At 34.7% G+C, this 20,552-nt stretch overlaps 2 protein-coding genes across 2 annotated transcripts; both read left to right on the top strand.

The window, feature by feature from the left end:
- The first annotated feature begins 7,474 nt into the window (after positions 1-7,474).
- LOC144837007 (TNF receptor-associated factor 2-like) lies at positions 7,475-13,485 on the top strand. The gene is made up of 8 exons (XM_078691973.1): positions 7,475-7,488; positions 8,991-9,169; positions 9,284-9,347; positions 9,584-9,685; positions 9,868-10,023; positions 10,135-10,209; positions 10,416-10,502; positions 10,620-13,485. Exons 2-8 carry the CDS (start codon positions 9,006-9,008, stop codon positions 11,799-11,801), a joined length of 1,830 nt encoding a protein of 609 aa, XP_078548099.1. The 5' UTR covers positions 7,475-7,488; positions 8,991-9,005; the 3' UTR covers positions 11,802-13,485.
- An 875-nt stretch (positions 13,486-14,360) lies between these two features.
- On the top strand, positions 14,361-16,855 carry LOC144838108 (TNF receptor-associated factor 2-like). The gene is made up of 7 exons (XM_078693466.1): positions 14,361-14,536; positions 14,646-14,709; positions 14,942-15,043; positions 15,132-15,287; positions 15,394-15,468; positions 15,676-15,765; positions 15,864-16,855. Exons 1-7 carry the CDS (start codon positions 14,361-14,363, stop codon positions 16,674-16,676), a joined length of 1,476 nt encoding a protein of 491 aa, XP_078549592.1. The 3' UTR covers positions 16,677-16,855.
- Positions 16,856-20,552: the final 3,697 nt, after the last annotated feature.

Raw genomic sequence — 20,552 nt, 5'->3', positions numbered from 1 at the left:
TTAGATTACTTTGATTGTACAAACAGGAGCCTATTGTTACAATTTTGGTTACAAAAATAATCATTATAATAAGGTATTTATTATTTTATTCGGGTTTGTTATTTTCGTATTGAAAATTCTAGGTCGACTTATGTTAGGCCTAAGTTTTCTTGGTGATGGTGATCGAGACGTCGACGGGTCTTTACGACTAGGCGAGGCGTAAGTTTACTTGGTGATGGTGATCGAGATTTCGACGGCTCTCTACGGCTAGGCCTAAGTTTTCTTGGTGATGGTGATCGAGATTTCGACGGCTCTCTACGGCTAGGCCTAAGTTTTCTTGGTGATGGTGATCGAGACTTCGACGGCTCTTCCATTATTGAGAAATGTTAGCTAAGCTAATGAAATTAATAAACTTGGGTTAGGGCTATTTATTTTAGTATTAGCTATGATTCGCACCAAAATTAAATTGTGTGTTTTGTTACGATCGGACTAAAAGGCGCCCTGTTTCGATATTATGACGATCTCATGTAGGCCTAATTCGTAATGTGAAAAGGCCTAGTGTGAATGAAGGCTTATAAAATATTAGGAGAAGAGTTGAGCAGGGTCTCGGGTAAGTCTTTTGCTCTGTTATTGCTTCATTTTTGTTTTTGTGGTTTTACATCTATACGGTAATACTTGACGGTTTTTTTATTTGTTAATGGTGGCCTCTGCCTAAAGTCTTCACACTTATTTTGACCACCATCCACATTTATAAATGTCTATAGATAAGAGAATATGTATTAATTGTGGAAAACAGTAATAAACAAACAAGATAGGTGAGCCTGCTAATGGAACCCTCAATAGCCACCATGCTCCTGTCTTTTATTTTTAAGTTTCAAAATAATTTGGAAAGTTTAGTGCAAGCGTCCATTTTCGAAAGAATTGTCTCGGCGCAGATACAATTTCTTCACTGAATTGTCTACACAAACTATGCCATTTCAAGCAATGTCTATTTCTTTTTACCTTCGTATGAGGGGTGGGGCTAACATCAGTCGAAAGTATAAACTTACCCTTTTTATTATAGTTATTGTTATAAATGTTCAAACTGGATAAAAGTATCATTCTGCTTTTGTGACTCCTGATTGTTCTTGTTTGTACTTACTGTACCTTGCTCATGTCCTACCAGGGACAAACTGTAGGCCTACTCCATTTATATTTTTCGACGTTTATCCAACTCGCTTGATATTATCGAGTAAGTAACAACAAAATTGCACTGGTCTTTAATGAACGACATTTGACAAAATAACTGGTCGAAAACTGCTAACAACATTGAATTTCGAGTGTTATCCTAAATCGATCATAGTAATAAATTCTCAATAATCTTATATCCTCGATGTTGTCAAACCAGGTATAATCATAGAGATATTATCTCTATGCTGTAATTTATGGTATAATGTATTATGTTAGTGGCGGGTTTCCCGCTGTTGAATTCGCGTCAAGTAAATAAATTACTGATATATCAATAGTGTCAAATTAGCATAACAAATGTTATGTGGAACGTCGATAAGTAATACAATATTGTATGTTGATCAGCTATAGAGCAAAACTTCAGTTCTGGTTTTCAAAATGTAGAGAAAATTATTATATTACTAATTAGAGAACTCTGTAGTTTTGAATAAGGAAATATAGCCTGCCACTTAGACCCCCCGGGCCATTGTGGTCGTCTAACTACAGATCCCAACTAAACTTTTAAAATTTTGTAACGGGCCCTTTTTAGACCATTTTTAGATTGTCTCAAACTCGTGGAGATGACCTTTTTAAAATCAAAGTACAAGGGGTGAAAGAAATTACTTACTCTGCGCACAAAGACAAAGACATGTCATGTTAATCACTCCAATTCATTAGTGAATGAATCTTTGGTCTTGACAAAATTGCAATTCCGTACATCGTCGACACAATGTTAGTTGTCATGCTTGGCCTTGTTGTTATACGTTACTATGCAGCAACGTTTCAAAGTTCAATGTGATGTTAGCCACAAAATAAAATTAATACTCGGGCCTTGGGTGGTATTGATTTGTTATTTATATTGTATATATTCTGAATGAATTGTATAGAGTACGGTAGTCTATGGTGGGATTTCCAATGAATACGGATCATGAACATGAACAGGCCCGAGGGTATAGGCTAGTTTCTTTTGAAAAATATTACAAGTTAAAAGATTAGAGTCACGTCAGACCAAATATGGTAAACGTACATAAAATAGCAATTTATACAATAATGGAATATAGTTTAGTAACTTGACGATAAATTGGCTGGAATAAATTCGCGTGAAGAATTATATCCTTTCGTTTAAACTGAACGAACCCTGTCTTGACTATTTTCTGGAAATATTTTTTCTTAAATTAAAAAATAAATGTAATCCAGGCCTTTCACAAGGATTAATTAAGGAAAATACAGTCTTAGAAATCTGAAAAATCAAAAGGATGTGATGTGCTCAGTTTAGCAGTACAAAAGTGAACTGAAGAATTACTAGTTACTGTGTTTTGGGATTGATGGCCTATTTACTACATCAGCCTCACCATGGTTGGGACCGCCGTGCACTATTTTAGTCACTAATATCTAAGGTTTGAGAAATAACCCTTTTACACTGCCAGAAAAATGCGAAGTTGATCCGAAATTGTGTAACCCGAGTTAGTCGTACGCGTCGCACCTGGGACGCAGAAATGCGGAAATGCAGACCGGTGTAAACGACATAAAAAGTTACCCGGGTCGCTGAAACACCTGGGTGAAAGTGATGCGGAATGTATTCAGCATCAAGTAAACCCGGGACGAACCCGTGTACTTGCGTGTTCTATTAAATGGGCCTCAGATCTTAAACGTTGCGAATTTTCGATACGAGTTCGATACAAAATGTTATACTTCTAACCCAATTTGAAGTAGGCCTATTTTGGGTCTAAGGAGCCCCACTAGTTACAACACTAGCGCCGGCTTAAAAAAAAAGAGAACAAAAGACTGGATTTACTTAATTGTTTTATATTTATTTTCTGATAGGTGGGTATCATCCTTAAAAACTCCTGTGATGCTGTTCCAGTATTTATTAGACTTCATTACTGCAAATAATATAAATAAATAACATTCCATTAAAACAAACATTTACGATATATAGATAACTGGAATGGTATAGACGGTTTAAATGCTATTTTGTAAATGAATACAATTAATAGGTTTACCTATAAAAAATCAGTCTGAGCATAAATTAAAGAATAGAAGGATATGCATCAGTTTGAGATCAAGGGTTCCATGACTCTAGCCGACAGAGCGCGGACCGCCCACAATGTTACAGTTTAATTAACCGCATGGTAACAACGAAACGGTCGCGTGCCTAATATATTGTTTACTGCACATGTGCAACGACATTTAACGTTGGCTACGCTTCTTTCGCGCGTTCTTTGGTGGCATGATGTTTGTAGATGCTATCATTGTAATTAGTATAGGTTTCTACCGCGATTGATCTACGCTAATGTTTTTTATGACCTTAAAGTAGCATTTTATGACCTGTAGTAGCCCTACATCTGAGACAATAACTATTTGTTGTCTCATTTGTTGTAAAATTACAAAATCAGCAAGAATACTAGCCTAGGCCCAGGCCTTCTAGGCTTAAACTAGTAAACCCTATGATTTGCCGACATTGATACTGCCTAGGTAGGCCTAGGCTAATCTTATTTAAGTGTAGTAGATAAAACGTGTAATCATGATCTATACTCACCGTTGTCTACTTCTTGTGTGAATAATAATATATTAATAGACAAGGTACTTCGTTTGTTCGTGATTAAGTTTGCCTTGCGTGTACTTTTCAAAACGACCGCTAGGTAACGTATCGCAACTATACATAGCCAACCAATCCCGGATCAGGGATCGCTGTTTTCATTCGATTAGGCCCTGTGATTGGATGTGATGTGGATGACATCCACTAGCCAATCACCAGGAACTACAGTTTAAATATAATCACATCGATAATTAAGGAGATTTATGAAGAAACCACTGCTTAGCCATATATTAAAACACGATTGTTGTATGTGTGGACACAGGACACGCTAACAACAAATGCATACATTAATATTCTATAGATGAATGCAATTTTTAATAACAGAAGATGGCAGGCTCATATGGTAATATCAAATATAAAAATTGCATATTTTATCAATATTACCAACTACTTAAAATTAACAGTCGTAAGAAAGTGAACTTTTCGTAGTCCGATTGTGATGAAACTAAAACAGAATTGTTCAGCAATATATTGTTGTTGTCAATTAATCATCGACGCAGACATGTCAATAGAACATTCAGACTGCGCATACGATTGCTACATGGCTACGTTTTGTTCTTAAAATATGTAGCAGTTGATTCGCAGCGTTCTACAGAGGGCCGCGGTTAGAGACACGGAGTTCAAAAAAAAAAAAAGAGCGCCCTCGCAATGGATGAAGTCGAGCGAGTCCGGGCAAGCCTTATTTTATTTTATATATGACGTCATAATTAATCTCATGAATTATTAATGATTTCTGCCTTAGCCTCGTAGGAGAAAAAAATAATACGAATCTGTTCGCTGCTGCACACATGTGTAGGGCCTACAGTAATTGAAAAAGTTTGGCTTAACTTCGCGCCCAATTCTGACGATCTAGTAAATAGGCTACGACATCAAGTTGTATCATTCAGAAGTATAAAAGGTTGAGGCTAAGTTTATAGTATGTATTTATATTATTATTAATACAATTATTTTTAAAATTGCATTTCGCATTGAAAACGTCGCGACCACTGCAGAGAGGCTACAGTAGTATTTGCCTCCTATGTTAATAATAGGTCGCGCCGCGAAACCTAGTAGTACTACAACTAAATAAAGTAGCCTATATTGATAATAAAAAATAGGTGTCATGCTGAAACAAGATTATCCTCTAACACACCGAGGCCTACTCTTCACTGGTTTAGAACCCGTTTCACGAGCCATCACTCAGGGATGAGCTGCTAAAAGCTGCTTATATAGTAAAATTGTTTACTGTTACATGGCAATGCACAATGGCCACTTCCTTTACCGCTCGTCTCTGTGTAGATTGGCCTTTGTTAATACTGCTTAGTAAGCGCCATTGTATTGTAGGCTGGTGGTTCTAATATCGCTGGAAGTTTTGGCGCCAAAAACCGCCGACTAATTCTGAACACCTGTTCCGAGGCGGATTCCCGCTCATTATATTGATTAATTCCACCAAGATTTAATTACAGTATAGGCCTAGGCTTTACCTATTTCAGATAATAAGATTTTGGTAAGTACATTTTAAATCAAACATTATTCGAAGTGAGTAGGCTTGGGCACGTCTATTTAGGCTAATTCCCCGTATACAACAATAGCACGATATCAGGCGGTCTCTTGGCTAACGAGGATAGCCTACATGACGATTGACGGCCCGAGCACTGCCGGCCGGATCGTAAAATTAAAATGGGGCCATTCAGATGTTATAGTTTGATAACAATATTCATTGCGTCGATGGTGAAAATTGTATGCAGTGGGACGGGAGTGGTAAAATTTATTAGGGGCGCGGGACCCTCATCCCCGCGTTTTAATGTCATTATTTGACCTCTTCCGTCAACATCGAAAGGCGGACATCAATAACCTATTGACCGCGCCTACATTAACATTTTGTTCCTAAATAAAATCGCGGATACGTACGTTACGTACCTATTTCGCTTGATTCCTATAGCCCTTTGGTACAGCTTACTAAAGAGTGTACACTACCTGCCGTTCGTACAGTAGTCCCATTCCATTTATGAATTGATTATGATTTGGTGATTTTCCCTACTCCTCACACAGTTACACACAGTTACTGAATCCGAGTATTGAATGAAACAACAACATTTCCTCTTATCTAGCGATTTTCGACAAAATAACCTACGGAACAAGAAGCTGCTAAAAAAACATTGGGACGATCGATTAATAATAGGCCTAATTTGTTTGTTGTCCGATGAAAACAGCAGCCTGTTTAAATTTGGCAATTGCAGACACTTGTATATGATAAATTCACTTTACTTTGTAGCCTATCCATATCGGTACGGATATTTTTTAATGCGTTAACCAAGCATAATGTTTAGTATTAGTGGCGGGTTTCCCGCGCTGCGTTGGAGAGAGGAAATACAAATTAGGCTACTTGTGTAATATTATTTTCAAATTAGCATAACAATATTATTATAAAAGTTATGTGGATCAATTTGTAGTATCTTTCAGTATAGTTTTGTGTGATTGTATAAAGAGTAAAATTGTTATGGTCCTGAATACAAGTATATAATGAATTTAGGATAGCAATTTGAAACACGTTTTGGGGAATTTTTCGTGATTAATCTGTCCTAAAATCGGCATTTTTAGACGATGAAATTTGAAATTGGAAGTAGGCTACTGAGTTTGTGTTATAGTAATTTGAAAACGTACTTCCTCATGAAATGAAACTTTGTCTATCATTACGTACACTACAGTATTATTAAAGCATATGAGTTGAAATCGGTTGAGCATTGCATTTTTGCGTAATTCCGGACACGACGATCAACACTCGCATAGAGAACATTGTAGTTGCTCTGGAATTATTTTCTAAACTTATGGCTACAGTGTTTATATATTATTATTTTACTCTCACTGAAAATGGAAAATCTCACTGATTGTATCTCAACGAAGACTAGCTTCAAGCATCCTAAACCAAGTAAGTATTTAAATTTAAAAATGAATTTTAACTTGTTGCAACCAATAGGCCTAAACCCGATACACATGAGTCGACAATAAATTATTATATGCAGTATCGTGTCTTCTGACAGGATACCTGTGGGATTGTAGTGATTATTTGGTTATTAATAGGAGCTAATCAAGGTGATAAAGTTATCGGGCCTGTATGTTGCCGTGTCAGCAGACATGATACTGTTTATTGTGGCTAAGACATGTATTGTGTCAGAGAATCATCTGATTAGGTTTAAGTTGATTTAGACTGAGATATGAAAATGAAAAGACCACCGGAGGAGCGGGACAGGCCCCCATGACTCGTCTGATCCACCACACGACGAAAGTGATAACATTGCATGATGGGCATGAAAAGGTTATTAAAATGACGTACTCTAATCTAAATTTAAAAGCATTAATTAGTTGGAGGCATTATTTTCATGTTTATTATTGTTTATTTTCATATTTTGTTCATACAATGGCGTTGTGGAATTCAATAAGTTTGTATACGTGTTTTTAATCCATTGTTACCCCGCTAGATAACGATTGTTAACTCACGCACGTAAAGCACAACAATCCTTTTATAGTCTTTTCTGATATTTATTCCTTTAAAGGGTACATTTTTGCGGTATCATCAAAACCAGAACTATAGGCTAAACATGGTTAACTTTAAAAAGCTTGGTCGTGAGAGAAAATCATCAGACCGTCTGGGTTTGATTGTGTGCGGCATGACCACCTCGAGTCCATACATTACATTTTCCAGGGAAGGGATCATCGTAAATCAGGTAAGTAGTATTTTAGACTTTCCTAGGTTAGCATGGCACGGGTTACAACTATTGTAGAATGAGATGCGAAGCATCCTCTTATTGCATGTGGGTATCTTTCAGCATCGACATTCATAGACAGTGTATACCGCGATTGGAAAACATCCCTATTAGTTTTAGGGGCAAATCGTCACCCTAAATTCGTATTAATTGGCAATAACTAATTATCTAACTCAACTTAATTAGTAAACAGGGTTACATTAGGTGGTTAACATCAGTAGCCTACCGAAAGTATGAACCAACTATAATTATGTAGGCCCATCGAGTAAATATTTTAAAAGTAACGCGCGATTTACCGAATTTAACCCTTAGGCCTACGTAAATTTATATTAATTGAATCACCAAGTCCTATTATTTGTCGTTATTGGATTGGAAACTTTCATAGTCAAGATAAATTCGTTGAGTACTTTTTGTATTCGAATGGTGACGGATTGTGCTTTAACATAAAAGTCCCTGGTCAAATTTCAAACCTACCCAGCCCTGTTTTTAGATACTGACGACAATACTATATGACTATTACCATGGAAGTTCCATGCTATGAAGTAGAACTACTTGGCTCTCTTGGCAAATCGCCAAAATGGCTATGCTGCCATGCTGCTGGGAGATAGCACTAACCAATGGGAGAGTCGAGTGGTTGTGCGGGGAGGCCACGCCCTTCAGATCATGAAAGGAATCAACGATTGTGTTAACATACATCGATCGGTTATGACGACTAGGTTACGAAATTGAGGACACGTAGAACGACTGCAGTACAGTAGAGAGTATACCAACTTTTGGACATGCGCGTTACTCATAGGACTAGTTAGTATCAGAACTCACGATACGAAAGTATAAAGGTAATACGGTTTTACATTGTTATGTTAATCACAAGGAAATGCTATAGGTACTATATTTTTTATGTTTTGTGGCTTTAATATGGCGCGGCTGCTTCTTTTTAGTTTACTTCCGCGACGCCCTCAACATGTCACACAGTATAATAATAATGTTATGGAGAATAATGATTAATAATAAAAACGTATGCATGGATGATTCATTTCTTGTGATACAGTATGTATTTGTTGAGGGAGTCGCGCGTGACTGGATTTCCATTAAATTCTTTGTTCGATCGTGAATGTATTTTTTTAGGCCTGTCTGTGATGTGTATACGGATTCCCGTGTATACTACCACTGGTGCATTGCATTCATTGCGCCTACCACCAACGGCGCAGATCACACAAACACGATTTTCACAGCTACTGTGTACTGTATATTAATAGATAGCGCCATTTTGTACAATAAACAAGATTTCATGTCGCTTGTGTTGTGACCTGCCTAAGGCCCAAGTCTTTCATCTTGTACATAGTATATAATATAGTATATAATATAAGTAGTAAAAAACACTCTTTCTCTCTCCCCTGTGGTGGTGAATTGTGTGTGCATCAACAGAATTATAATTGCAGACTGGATTTTTTTTTTATCTACAGCATATTTTTTTAAAAATGAACGGAAATACTACTGGCGGTTACCCACGAGAACTCTTGAAGAATAAATCTGATTTGACGGAGCGCATAACATGTGGTGTCTGTGATCTCATCCTAAGGGATGTGGTACAACATGAATGTGGACATCGTTTCTGCAGCTCTTGTGCTGAAGCATTGCAAAGGTAAAATCTGTTCTCGTTTAATTTGATGTTAATTACTGTACCAAGCAAAATAGTTGTTTTCTTTTTTATGTTTTTGTCAAATTTTTATATAAACCTACCATTTTTTTAAAATAGCAAACCTCAGCCACAGTTTTGTCCAAGGTGTCCACCAGATAGCCAAGAAGCTCCAATAAGAAATGTAAGTCTGAAAAAACTATTACTGTATGTTTACGATGATATAATATTAAAAGCTAAACTTGATTTCCACAGATGTTGAACAGGTTAGGACGTCCTTATTGATGATGTTTTTTCAATGAAAGTCACAATACATTTTATTTAAGCGGCCAAATATAACTGAGATTGGGTCTTCTCTATCTCTCTATCTTTCTAATCTCTGTCACATGAAATCACTTTTTGGCACTTTTGTTTATTTAGATCTATCCAGACTTTGCTGGACGGAAAGAAATTAGGTTATTGCGAGTAAAATGTGTGAATTCTGGATGTCCCTTTGATGGAACCCTTTCTGACTACTTAATAGTGAGTAATTGTATTTAATAATAAATTCCAGTAAATAATATTTATCTCTTAATAAAATACAATTTGTTGTTGTTAACTTCTGTATGTTTTGATACAGTATACCAGTACATTTAAAAAAACTCATACTATTCATTATTTAAAAAATGCGAGAATTACTTATTTTACATTTGTTTTCCTCCTAGCATCAAGATTCATGTCAGCATTTAAGGGTACCTTGTCCAGCCTGTGACAAACACATGAAACGTGTAGAGCTGGAGAATCACAGTTTGAAAGATTGTACAGAACGTACAATAACTTGCCGTTGGTGTAACAGAGAGTTGATTCATCGAAACATGAAAGTAAATAATGAGATATACAGTATATATATATCATTTTATAAACTGTAATAAACTTTCATTTTATCTCTACTATTCAACAAAAAAAACTGAATGTTTACTTTTTTTTTACAGCAACACAACAGTGTGTGCCCTAAGTTGGAAATTCTTTGTGAAGTTTGCAAAAAGTCAAAGTTGCCAAGAGATGAGGTTGGCTTTTACAGTTTTTCTCAATTTGTCATTAATTAATGTGGTTGAATTCTTCTTAAATAATATCAAGATAATTTCTTATGCAGCACTGAAAATGTTTAGATGATTTATAACTAAATACTTTATTTTGCTAATAGAGTAATCTCAAATCAATATTTCAGTTTATTTAGTTGGATGATTAGTTTTATTTTTGTTAATATTAAAAGATAAAGCTGCATCAAGACCCAGAAAATGGAGACTGCCCTCGGCGCAAAAGATGTTGTAAATTTCGAAGGGTTGGCTGTGAGTTTACAGTAAGTATTAAGTTAGAGTTTTATATTATTATTACAATGATAACACTAACTATTTCATAAAATTAAAACAATATTTAAAAAATAATCTAATTGTTTTTATGAAATTTTAATGTGTAGGCTCCACAGGAGCAGATGCCAGGACACTTGAAAAACAACCAACAAGAACACATGAATCTGTTACTGGATGACAACATCAATATTAGAACAGAACTGGAGTTTACGAAAAAGAAATTGGAAAAGTATGAATCCATGGAATTGGGGGAGAAAGGTGCCTCAGCCCTACACATTGATAACCCAGAAGAAATAGTTAAGATGGTTGTGAAGAACTTAAAACAGATTGGTATTGTAATGGAAAAGCATGAAATAGACTCCTTTAAATCACTTGACATAAATTCAGACAATGGTGGTGCTGGAGCAAGGAAAAAGGTTATGAATATAAACCAGAATGGGAGTTTAAAGGAAGTTGATGTAAAGAAAGTGACGTCTTCAAAATCTTCAGAAATTAGAGAGTTGAAAACTATGGTCCAGAACAATAGTCAGAAGATTAAATCTGTGAAGGAAACTCAGGCAATTTTGTTGAAGAAGAATGAAATATTTCATGATGCTCTGGATGTTCTTAACACTGAAATGGATAATGCTGGTCAGAGGACAGTGAACATCCTTAAAGAGGTAGAAAAGGTAAAGACATCAGTTGAAGAGACAACAAAAAATCTCAAAGCGGTTGATCAAGCAATGGCTGTAAAAAATGTGGTAATAACAGAACAGTTCCTGCAGATCAAAAGTCTTGAGAATACATCATATAATGGAATACTTGTCTGGAAGATACCTAACATTAGTCAAAACAGAAGAGATGCCATCAGTGGAAAGCAGACATCAATTTATTCACCATATTTCTTTACAAGCCGTTATGGTTATCGTGTTTGTTGCAGGGTTTACCTAAACGGTGATGGCATGGGAAAGGGAACCCACATCTCAATATTCTTTGTCATCATGAAAGGCGCAAATGATGCTCTTCTCCAGTGGCCATTTCGAAACAAAGTCAACTTTGTCTTGCTAGACCAGAACAACCGGGAACACATCATTGATGGATTTCGACCAGATGAAACCAGTAGCTCTTTCCGGAGACCAACCAGTGACATGAATATTGCATCTGGATGTCCGCTGTTCATCTCAATGTCTGAGCTTGAGGCTAGTCCTAATGCATACATCAAAGATGACACGATGTTTATCAAGGTCATTGTAGACATGTCTGATGTTCAAGGCCAGCATAGTCTTATCAAAAAACCCTTTAAAACTTGAGGTATACGAAAGGTCATTTCAATGTGCACAGAAATGATTTTTTTTTGTATAAAACGCTTCCTAAAGAACATTTTAGATTGTAAGAGAAGTCTGATTTTTAGAAAGTTTGCAGCATAGTTTGTTTAGAGGCACTATTTTATTTGTATCACAGTAAATAGACAAACCTCATTAAGTAATATGATTACAGTATATTTAATTTAAGTATACTATATGTAGTAGTGTACAGTATCAAATATTATATACACTATAAATATATATGTCTAGAAATTTGATCATCTTAAGGCAAACAAAAATGATTTTGGTTGTTAATACTACAGTACTGTATATACTTCTATAACACTACTAATTATTGTCTAGTCGGATTTCTAATGATTGTATAGAAAGAAAATAAATTGCATGAATGTCATAGAAAGAATGGAAACGCGAAAAGAAAACTACAGCTCCCTTCAAACTCAAATACCTGGTTATTGATGAGTTGAATGTGGAGAAATGATGGATTGTTAGAGTAATTTGATAGTGTATCAATTTTGTAAGGTTGAACTTTACTTGCAGTAGTAAGAGAAAGAGTTTTGCTGATGTCACAAATCTTGTGGATAAATCCACAAGAAGTGTAAAAAAGCAAAATTGTACTTTAATTTCATTACTTAAATAATGAAATATGTATTACTGTTTGTATTACTGTACTTTTAATCTTCATTTTTCTTTCTAAAATGAATGTACAGTATACTGTAAAGTCATCTTGTGTGGATTCATTCGAACCTATTATGGTAAATATCCGTCTTTATAGATTGTCCAACATAGTTCGCCTCACATACTTCTGTCTTTATAGATTGTCCAACATAGTTGGTTCGCCTGACGTAATTGCTACATCATCTTATTACTACTTAAATAATTGTTACCTCTTCAGGCTTTAAGTACCTTGCCGTGGTGAAGAGGCTTGCTGCCATATTCATTACCAATAGGTTCTGGTTCAAGATGCATGCACATGTGTTTTATTACATGTATAATTTTATAATTAATATAGCATTAATGGATATGGCCTAACAAAAACTTAAAGTATTCCCAAAATAACTAAACTTGTTTTTCTTTCTAAATTGTTTTCAAAGGTTAAACAATCTACTAAAACTCATATTATAAGTAAAAAGTTGTACTAAAAATGTTTTTCGTAATTAAAACGGGTGTTTAGAAAACTATATCTTTATTTAATATTAATTAAATATTTTAAAAAGACAATAATGTTAGAAAATTGGCATTGTGTAAAGTGGTCAAAGGCGCCTGAGACCAGACATTTGTAATTTGTAAATATTTTTCAACGAGTAGGCCTACTGTATATAGAATATGTTGCACTACATTGATGTTACATTTGTAATAATTGTTTTATTAATACTGTATGTTGTCATATTTGGAATTTAGCAGAACAGTGACTATATTCAGAAAGCTTTTATTTGAAAATATATGTTTACGCCTACATTATTTAGGTATAGCAGTAGTAGCCTATATAGTGTAGGAAATTAATATTTTAATTTCTTTATTTGAGGATATTGTGTATACATACATAAACAGATTGTTATGCTATAATTCTAATGACTTTATTTTAAAGGTAATTTTAATTTTGTTTATGTAACAACATTTATCCTTTGTATATTCCATTTATTAAAAATGCGTAAACTCATTCTTTCCCTTATTCTGAGTCCTTGAGTATCATTAACTTGTGTTTCGTCTTTAGTACTATAAATCTTTTTATAAAACACACTTTAGTACATTTATTCAGTATATATGAAATTTAAACAAATAAGTATATGGATAATGGTTAAGACAGGCACCTAAATTAAATTGGTGTAAAATACAGTACCGTAAAAAAAGAAACCCATCTCGAAAAGAAGCCTCGGTCTGCAAAAGTAATCTCGAATAAAAGTCCACCCAAAAGTCCTAAAAAAAAAGAAGAAACCCAATGGCTTCGTTTGTGCTTGTTTCTTGCTGGTATGGATGTTGCTATCAAAAAACTTTGCATAAAATAGGGAAAACGATAGAAGAAATACAGTACCGTACCACTTTCCGTTAATTATCGAGTTCCTCATTTATTCCATTGCATTTACACATTTATACCTGTATCTTGTATTTTAGATCCTGAAGGGAATTTACATTACATTTTGTCGTTTTAGAATATGGATAGTATTAGTACTGGCGGTTACCCTCGAGAACTCTTAAAGAATAAATCAGATTTAACAGAGCGCATAACATGTTATATTTAGGAAGTACAGTAGTTCGGTTATCTCGCGTATCTTTCATAGAAGGTCTTCAGGAAAAAAATATACGCTGCCAAACTAGAGGTGCCATTCGTCTTGAATTTTACGTGCGAGAGTAATATTTCTGGCCATCTAGGAGAGCCAGTGAATTAAATTTGCTTCATCACAGGCCCCCATGAAGAGGAGTGGGATGTGGCTAAAAAACTTTGTGTCCGACCATTTGGGTTTTTCAGGTGCTAATTTACAAACATCATTTGATGTTATTTTGAAATTTGTAACTGTTTTTTATCTACAGCATACTTTTTTTTAGAACATGAATGGATCAGAAGCACAAAAGACTATTGGAGGTTATCCTCGTGAACTCTTAAAGAATAAATCTGATTTAACAGAGCGCATAACATGTGGTGTCTGTGATCTCATCCTAAGGGATGTGGTACAACATGAATGTGGACATCGTTTCTGCAGCTCTTGTGCTGAAGCATTACAAAAGTAAGTCGGGTCTAAAATAATATTATTTATAAGTCCAGGCATAGTAGAAGACCTATCTATAAGATAGTGATTTTTTAGTGTTGAAAATTTATTTTGTTTGTTCTAACAGCGAACCTCAGCCACATTTTTGTCCAAGGTGTCCACCAGACAGTCTAGAAGCTCCGATAAGAAATGTAAGTGTGAACAAATAATGTTAGACAACAACAAACATAATTTCAAGTGAACTGTGGAAACCACCACTATTCAGGGGACACCTATTGTACCCTAAATTAGTAGTATTATACATCTAAATATATTGGGTCTTGACTATCCTTGTTGCATCACACCAATACCATTATTATGGTACAGATTGGTATCTTTGTTTTAAAATCACTAAATCACTGTTTGGGGCTTTTGTTTATTTAGATCTATCCGGACTTTGCTGGACGGAAAGAAATTCGGTTATTGCAAGTAAGATGTGTGAATTCTGGATGTCCTTTTGATGGAATCCTTTCTGACTATTTAACAGTGAGTAATTGAATAATAAATTAAATATTTATCTCTTGTACAATTCTAAACACTAGTATTACTAATTTTACATTTGTTTTCCTCCTAGCATCAAGATTCGTGTCAGCATTCAAGGGTACCTTGTCCAGCCTGTGACAAACACATGAAACGTGTAGAGCTGGAGGATCACAGTTTGAAAGATTGTACAGAACGTACAATAACTTGCCGTTGGTGTAACAGAGAGTTGATTCATCGAAACATGAAAGTAAATTGTGATTAAAATTGTATATGACAAATATGCTTTCATTTCGTCTTTACTCTTCTTCTACTCATTTTTTGTAAAAAATTGAATGTTTACTTTTTTATTACAGCAACACAACAGTGTGTGCCCTAAGTTGGAAATTCCTTGTGAAATTTGCAAAAAGTCAAATTTGCCAAGAGATGAGGTTGGCTTTTACAGTTTTTCTCAGTTTGACATTAATTAAGTAATGTGGTTGAATTTTTCATAAATAATATTAACATAATTTCTTATGCAGCACTGAAAATGTTTAGATGATGTATAATTCAATACTTTATTTCGCTAATAGAGTAATCTCAAATCAATATTTCAGTTTATTTAGTTGGATGATTAGTTTTATTTTTGTTAATATTAAAAGATAAAGCTGCATCAAGACCCAGAAAATGGAGACTGCCCTCGACGTAAAAGATTTTGTAAATTTCGAAGGGTTGGCTGTGAGTTTACAGTAAGTATTAAGTTAGGGTTTTATATTTTTTTAAAAAAAATTATAAAGTTATTTTAAAATAATCTATTGTTTTAATGAACTTTATTTTTAATGTGTAGGCTCCACAGGAGCAGATGTCAGGACACTTAAAAAACAACCAACAAGAACACATGAATCTGTTACTGGATGACAACATCAATATGAGAACAGAACTGGAGTTTATGAAAAAGAAATTGGAAAAGTATGAATCCATGGAATTGGGGGAGAAAGGTGCCTCAGCCCTACACTGTGATAACCCAGAAGAAATAGTTAAGATGGTTGTGAAGAACTTAAAACAGAATGGTATTGTAATGGAAAAGACATCAGTTGAAGAGACAACAAAACATCTCAAAGCGGTTGATCAAGCAATGGCTGTAAAAAATGTGGTAATAACAGAACAGTTCCTGCAGATCAAAAGTCTTGAGAATACATCATATAATGGAATACTTGTCTGGAAGATAACTAATATTAGTCAAAAGAGAAGAGATGCCATCAGTGGAAAGCAGACATCAATTTATTCACCATATTTCTTTACAAGCTGTTATGGTTATCGTGTTTGTTGCAGGATTTACCTTAACGGTGATGGCATGGGAGAGGGAACCCATATCTCAATATTCTTTGTCATCATGAAAGGCGCAAATGATGCTATTCTCCAGTGGCCATTTCGAAACAAAATCATCTTTGTCTTGCTAGACCAGAACAACCAGGAGCACATAATTGATGGATTTCGACCAGATGAAACCAGTAGTTCTTTCCGACGACCAATCAGTGACATGAATATTGCAATAGGATGTCCGCTGTTCATCTCAATGTCTAAGCTTGAGGCTAGTCCTAATGCATACATCAAAGATGACACGATGTTTATCAAGGTCTGTGTAGAGTGTCATGAATAGCGCAAAGGATGAAATTTTACCTTTTTTAGTCGCGACTCTATAGCTCACTATTTCGGTCGGTCGGTAAACGCTAACTCATATTTATATTTTTTCGTTATTTTGACAGTGGATATTAATACTTGGAGGCAAATGTAATGTTTTTATTTAGTCGCGTGCAACACGACTCTATAGCTCACAATGTCGGTCGGTAAACACTAACTCATATTCATACGTTATTTTGACAGTGGATATTAATACTTGGAGGCAAATATAAATGTCTTTAAAAATGTTTGAACATTTTCTAACATTTCAGCAATTTTGGTTGGTCGGTCGGTCCGTCGGTCGGTAAACACTAACTCATATTCATATTTTTTCGTTATTTTGACAGTGGATATTAATACTTGGAGGAGGCAAATATAAATGTTTTAAACAAATGTTCAACATTTTTAGTCGCGTGCAAACGTGACCCATAGCTCACTATGTCGGTCGGTTGGTCGGTAGGTCGGTCGGTCAGTAAACACTAACTCAAATTTGCGCACGCGACTGCAGCCGTGTATATGGCCTTGTTTTAAATCCATCTGAAATCAGTTTGCTATGTCTTATGAGAGAGGCATGACTCATCTTTTCTCTTGACCTTACATTTAGTAGTGGTAGAATTGAAAATGGTAAATTGGATGAAAGTCCACCATATCAGCAGCTGCCCTCAGTATCAACCCTCTGCGAGAGGAATCGTGCAGATCGATCTAAAATCCGATTTTAGAGTAGGCGACCTACAGTCGTGACTCTCGTGCCCGTTCTCGTGGGAACCCGTAAGCTGTGTTCACTGCCGATGTGGTGACAGGTAGAATATAGAATTAGATGCTCCATGGTGTAGGCTAAAACTATATACTTCTTTTTGGTGTCTTAGCTTTTTATTGCTTGTGTACCGTACCTGTATGCTTTAGGGTAGCATCGGATAGTCTTGAAGTTTGGGAACACAAAATTAGTCCAGTCTTAAGGAAAAAATATGCTCTGCTCTGCTTTATTTCAAACAAACTTTAAATATCGTCGTGATAGTGGATGGAATATAATGTAAAAAAGGGCCTAACCTAGAAATAATTGCGTACAAAGTTTTTAAGTGGATTTCACTTCTTCATCATGTACTGGATCTGAGAAAAAAGTCCCGAAAAATCTGAGACCGCGAAAGGTCATTTTGATCAAAACTTTTCAATAAACATACATACATCATACAACGTACATTTCTACCATAACAACATTTTTCAAAACATTCTATTATTTATATTTATATAAGTCGAAGATAGCCAGGTTTCGGGTCCATTCTATTGTCGCCACAGATTGATATCTTCATCAGTACTTCTATGAATGGATGATTAGGTGGAAACACGACCGCTAGTTGATCATACCCTGTACCGATTTGATCGTACGATTAATCGGGAAACCACCTCACGAGGTAATTTAAATTTTCTATATAGCCATAAAACGCATTATTAGTTATTATTGTACTTAGTATCGGAAAAGAACAAGCAAGCCAAGTAACCTAAACAACAAGCTGTTATCCCTTCAAACTCAAGTACCTGGTTATTGATGAGTTGTGGGGAAACAATTGGAATTATAGTTACAGTTTTTCTGGTGTCACAAATCCTGTGGAGAACGAAATCCGCAAGAAGTGTAAAAAAGAAAAATTGTAAATAATTACATTATTACTAAATATAATTTCTCGTATGAATAAAAAGGCAAACAAATATTTCAAAGCAACTTTGTATTGCATCATAATGATGTTGGTATGACTAAGTGTAACAGAAATAGATGTAAAGACATGTAAACATGTATTATGTACTAGTAGTATAACAATTTTGATATTCCAAATATTTTTAATTGTGTTTCTACTAAGGTGATATATGCTATTTTTTGTACGAAATGTAATGTAATCTATGTTGGAGAAACCAAACGAAGACTTTGGGATAGATTTGTAGAACATTTACGTTCCATTCATCTTAATACAACCGGTCTTCCTGTGGCAGAACATTTTCATGATAACCATAATATTAATGATATACGGGTTACTGGCATAAACCAATGCAACTCATCCGAACGTGTGACCGTAGACGACTAGAAGAACGTATTGTTCAACCTTTGAACTCTCAAACCCAATGGACTTAATGTATCATTTAAACCATTTAGGAATTGAGTATTGTACTTTTTGTCTATCTGATTGACATGAGTTATTATAATATCGTCACTCGTCACACGAACCGGCGAATCCGCAAAATGTACATTTCGAGAAAATCGCGATTGTAAAAAATGCACTTTTTGCGATGTCATTTCTCGCAAGAAAAAAGGCGAATGTCCATTATTTTTGTGGTAATTATGTAAAAATATATCAAATGAATAATTTTAAAGTGTCCATAAAAAAATGTACTCATTAATTAAAGAGTAATCACTTAATTAACACATTCGTCACTTCGTGTGAAGATTATTTACCGCGTAATTTGCTGCTAAGCGATATTCGACGCATATTCGTCACTTCGTGTGAACAAGAATTTTACGCAATGACTATGAAATATGCGGTATTCGCCGCGATTGCGTGGTAATGAATAGGCAGTCCCACGTAAATATCTTAGATAGGGCCCTAACGATAATAATATAAAGTAAACAAATTATTCTGTTAAAAATGCAAAAGAACAATCACAAATCAGTTGCAAAATATAATTTATAGTAGCCTAACTGATGCACAAACATCATTTTAGCTTTTGTAAATAATGCAAAAACGTAAACATGGTTCATTTAATTAAATTTAATTATTAATTTATACATTATTTTGATCTCTACATAAGGCAAGGCAATGTTAGATAGTTAGAATAAACGTTTTTAATTCAATATTCCCTTAGTCGGCCCTACGGGAACAGTTAAAAAATCAATTTGACAGTCCATTGTACAATACGACTTTTTCAGCATTTTGGCCTATAATCATTTAGCCATTCATTACCAATATAGTATTTATTAAATAACATTAAATGTGTTATCTGCCTTTTCTAATACAGTATCCGTATTAAAAGGCTAATTTAAATTATTTACTAATTTTATGTGATACCGTATAGCAATGTGGTCTTATTGTAGGGCATATCACAGGATACTGTGCAGACTATACAGTACCCTATAGTATACAATAGTATTTAGTATAGCCATGCCCCCAAAGATATTTGGTGACGCACTGATTATAATAAGTATACTGTAACTATCTAATTAAAAAAGTTAAAACAAAAAAATATAAATACTCTAACATCAAAATGTATGAATTGTTTAATAAAAATGTGTATACAGAAATGAAAGTTATTATCCTTAGTAGCATTATCCATTAACAATAAAGGTGAAATTTGATGTTTCTTTTTAATAATCAGGTTATTTATTCTCTAAAAAATCAAATTCAATTCAATTCAAAATTTCAAAATACTTAGGACTATAACATTGATGTAGGCATAATCGTTACCGTACCGTTTCGTGTATGTGTTGTCAGTGCCATAATTTAATTTAATGTTTTTGCTAGTGCTCGAGTGAACGTACGAAAGAACAAACATCGAAATGTTGCATTAAATTTCCTGAAATGTATTTATATAATTAGTTTACTAAATAATTTATAAATAACCACAAAAATCAGTTTTTACTGGGTAAAATACTGTTCAATATTCTATAATCTATGCTCAATCTAACTTCGCGGGACTGAAAATTTGCCATAAAATAATGGAATGTTCCAGATATGCAATAAACCAATCAGATCACATGCAATTTGTGACGAATTGCATATTCGCCGTTTATTGAGGCGCGTAAACCGTGTGCGTGATGCGCGTTTTACTCACACGAAGTGACGAATCGATATTCGACGCTTCGTGTGACGAATGA

This window comes from Antedon bifida, chromosome 3 (genome assembly GCF_963402885.1).
Source record: "Antedon bifida chromosome 3, ecAntBifi1.1, whole genome shotgun sequence".
Classification (NCBI taxonomy): Eukaryota; Metazoa; Echinodermata; class Crinoidea; order Comatulida; family Antedonidae; genus Antedon; species Antedon bifida.
Note: the sequence above shows the minus strand (reverse complement) of the source record. Positions and strands in the feature narration are given on the sequence as shown.

Excerpts from the sequence above, each read along its gene's own strand:
- LOC144838108 (XM_078693466.1), top strand. The coding sequence starts at position 14,361 with ATGAATGGATCAGAAGCACAAAAGACTATTGGAGGTTATCCTCGTGAA. Across the intron at positions 14,710-14,941 it reads TAGAAGCTCCGATAAGAAAT|ATCTATCCGGACTTTGCTGG; the intron begins GTAAGTGTGAAC and ends TTGTTTATTTAG. Across the intron at positions 15,288-15,393 it reads TGATTCATCGAAACATGAAA|CAACACAACAGTGTGTGCCC; the intron begins GTAAATTGTGAT and ends TTTTTATTACAG.
- LOC144837007 (XM_078691973.1), top strand. The coding sequence starts at position 9,006 with ATGAACGGAAATACTACTGGCGGTTACCCACGAGAACTCTTGAAGAAT. Across the intron at positions 9,170-9,283 it reads TGTGCTGAAGCATTGCAAAG|CAAACCTCAGCCACAGTTTT; the intron begins GTAAAATCTGTT and ends TTTTTAAAATAG. Across the intron at positions 10,210-10,415 it reads CAAAGTTGCCAAGAGATGAG|ATAAAGCTGCATCAAGACCC; the intron begins GTTGGCTTTTAC and ends TAATATTAAAAG.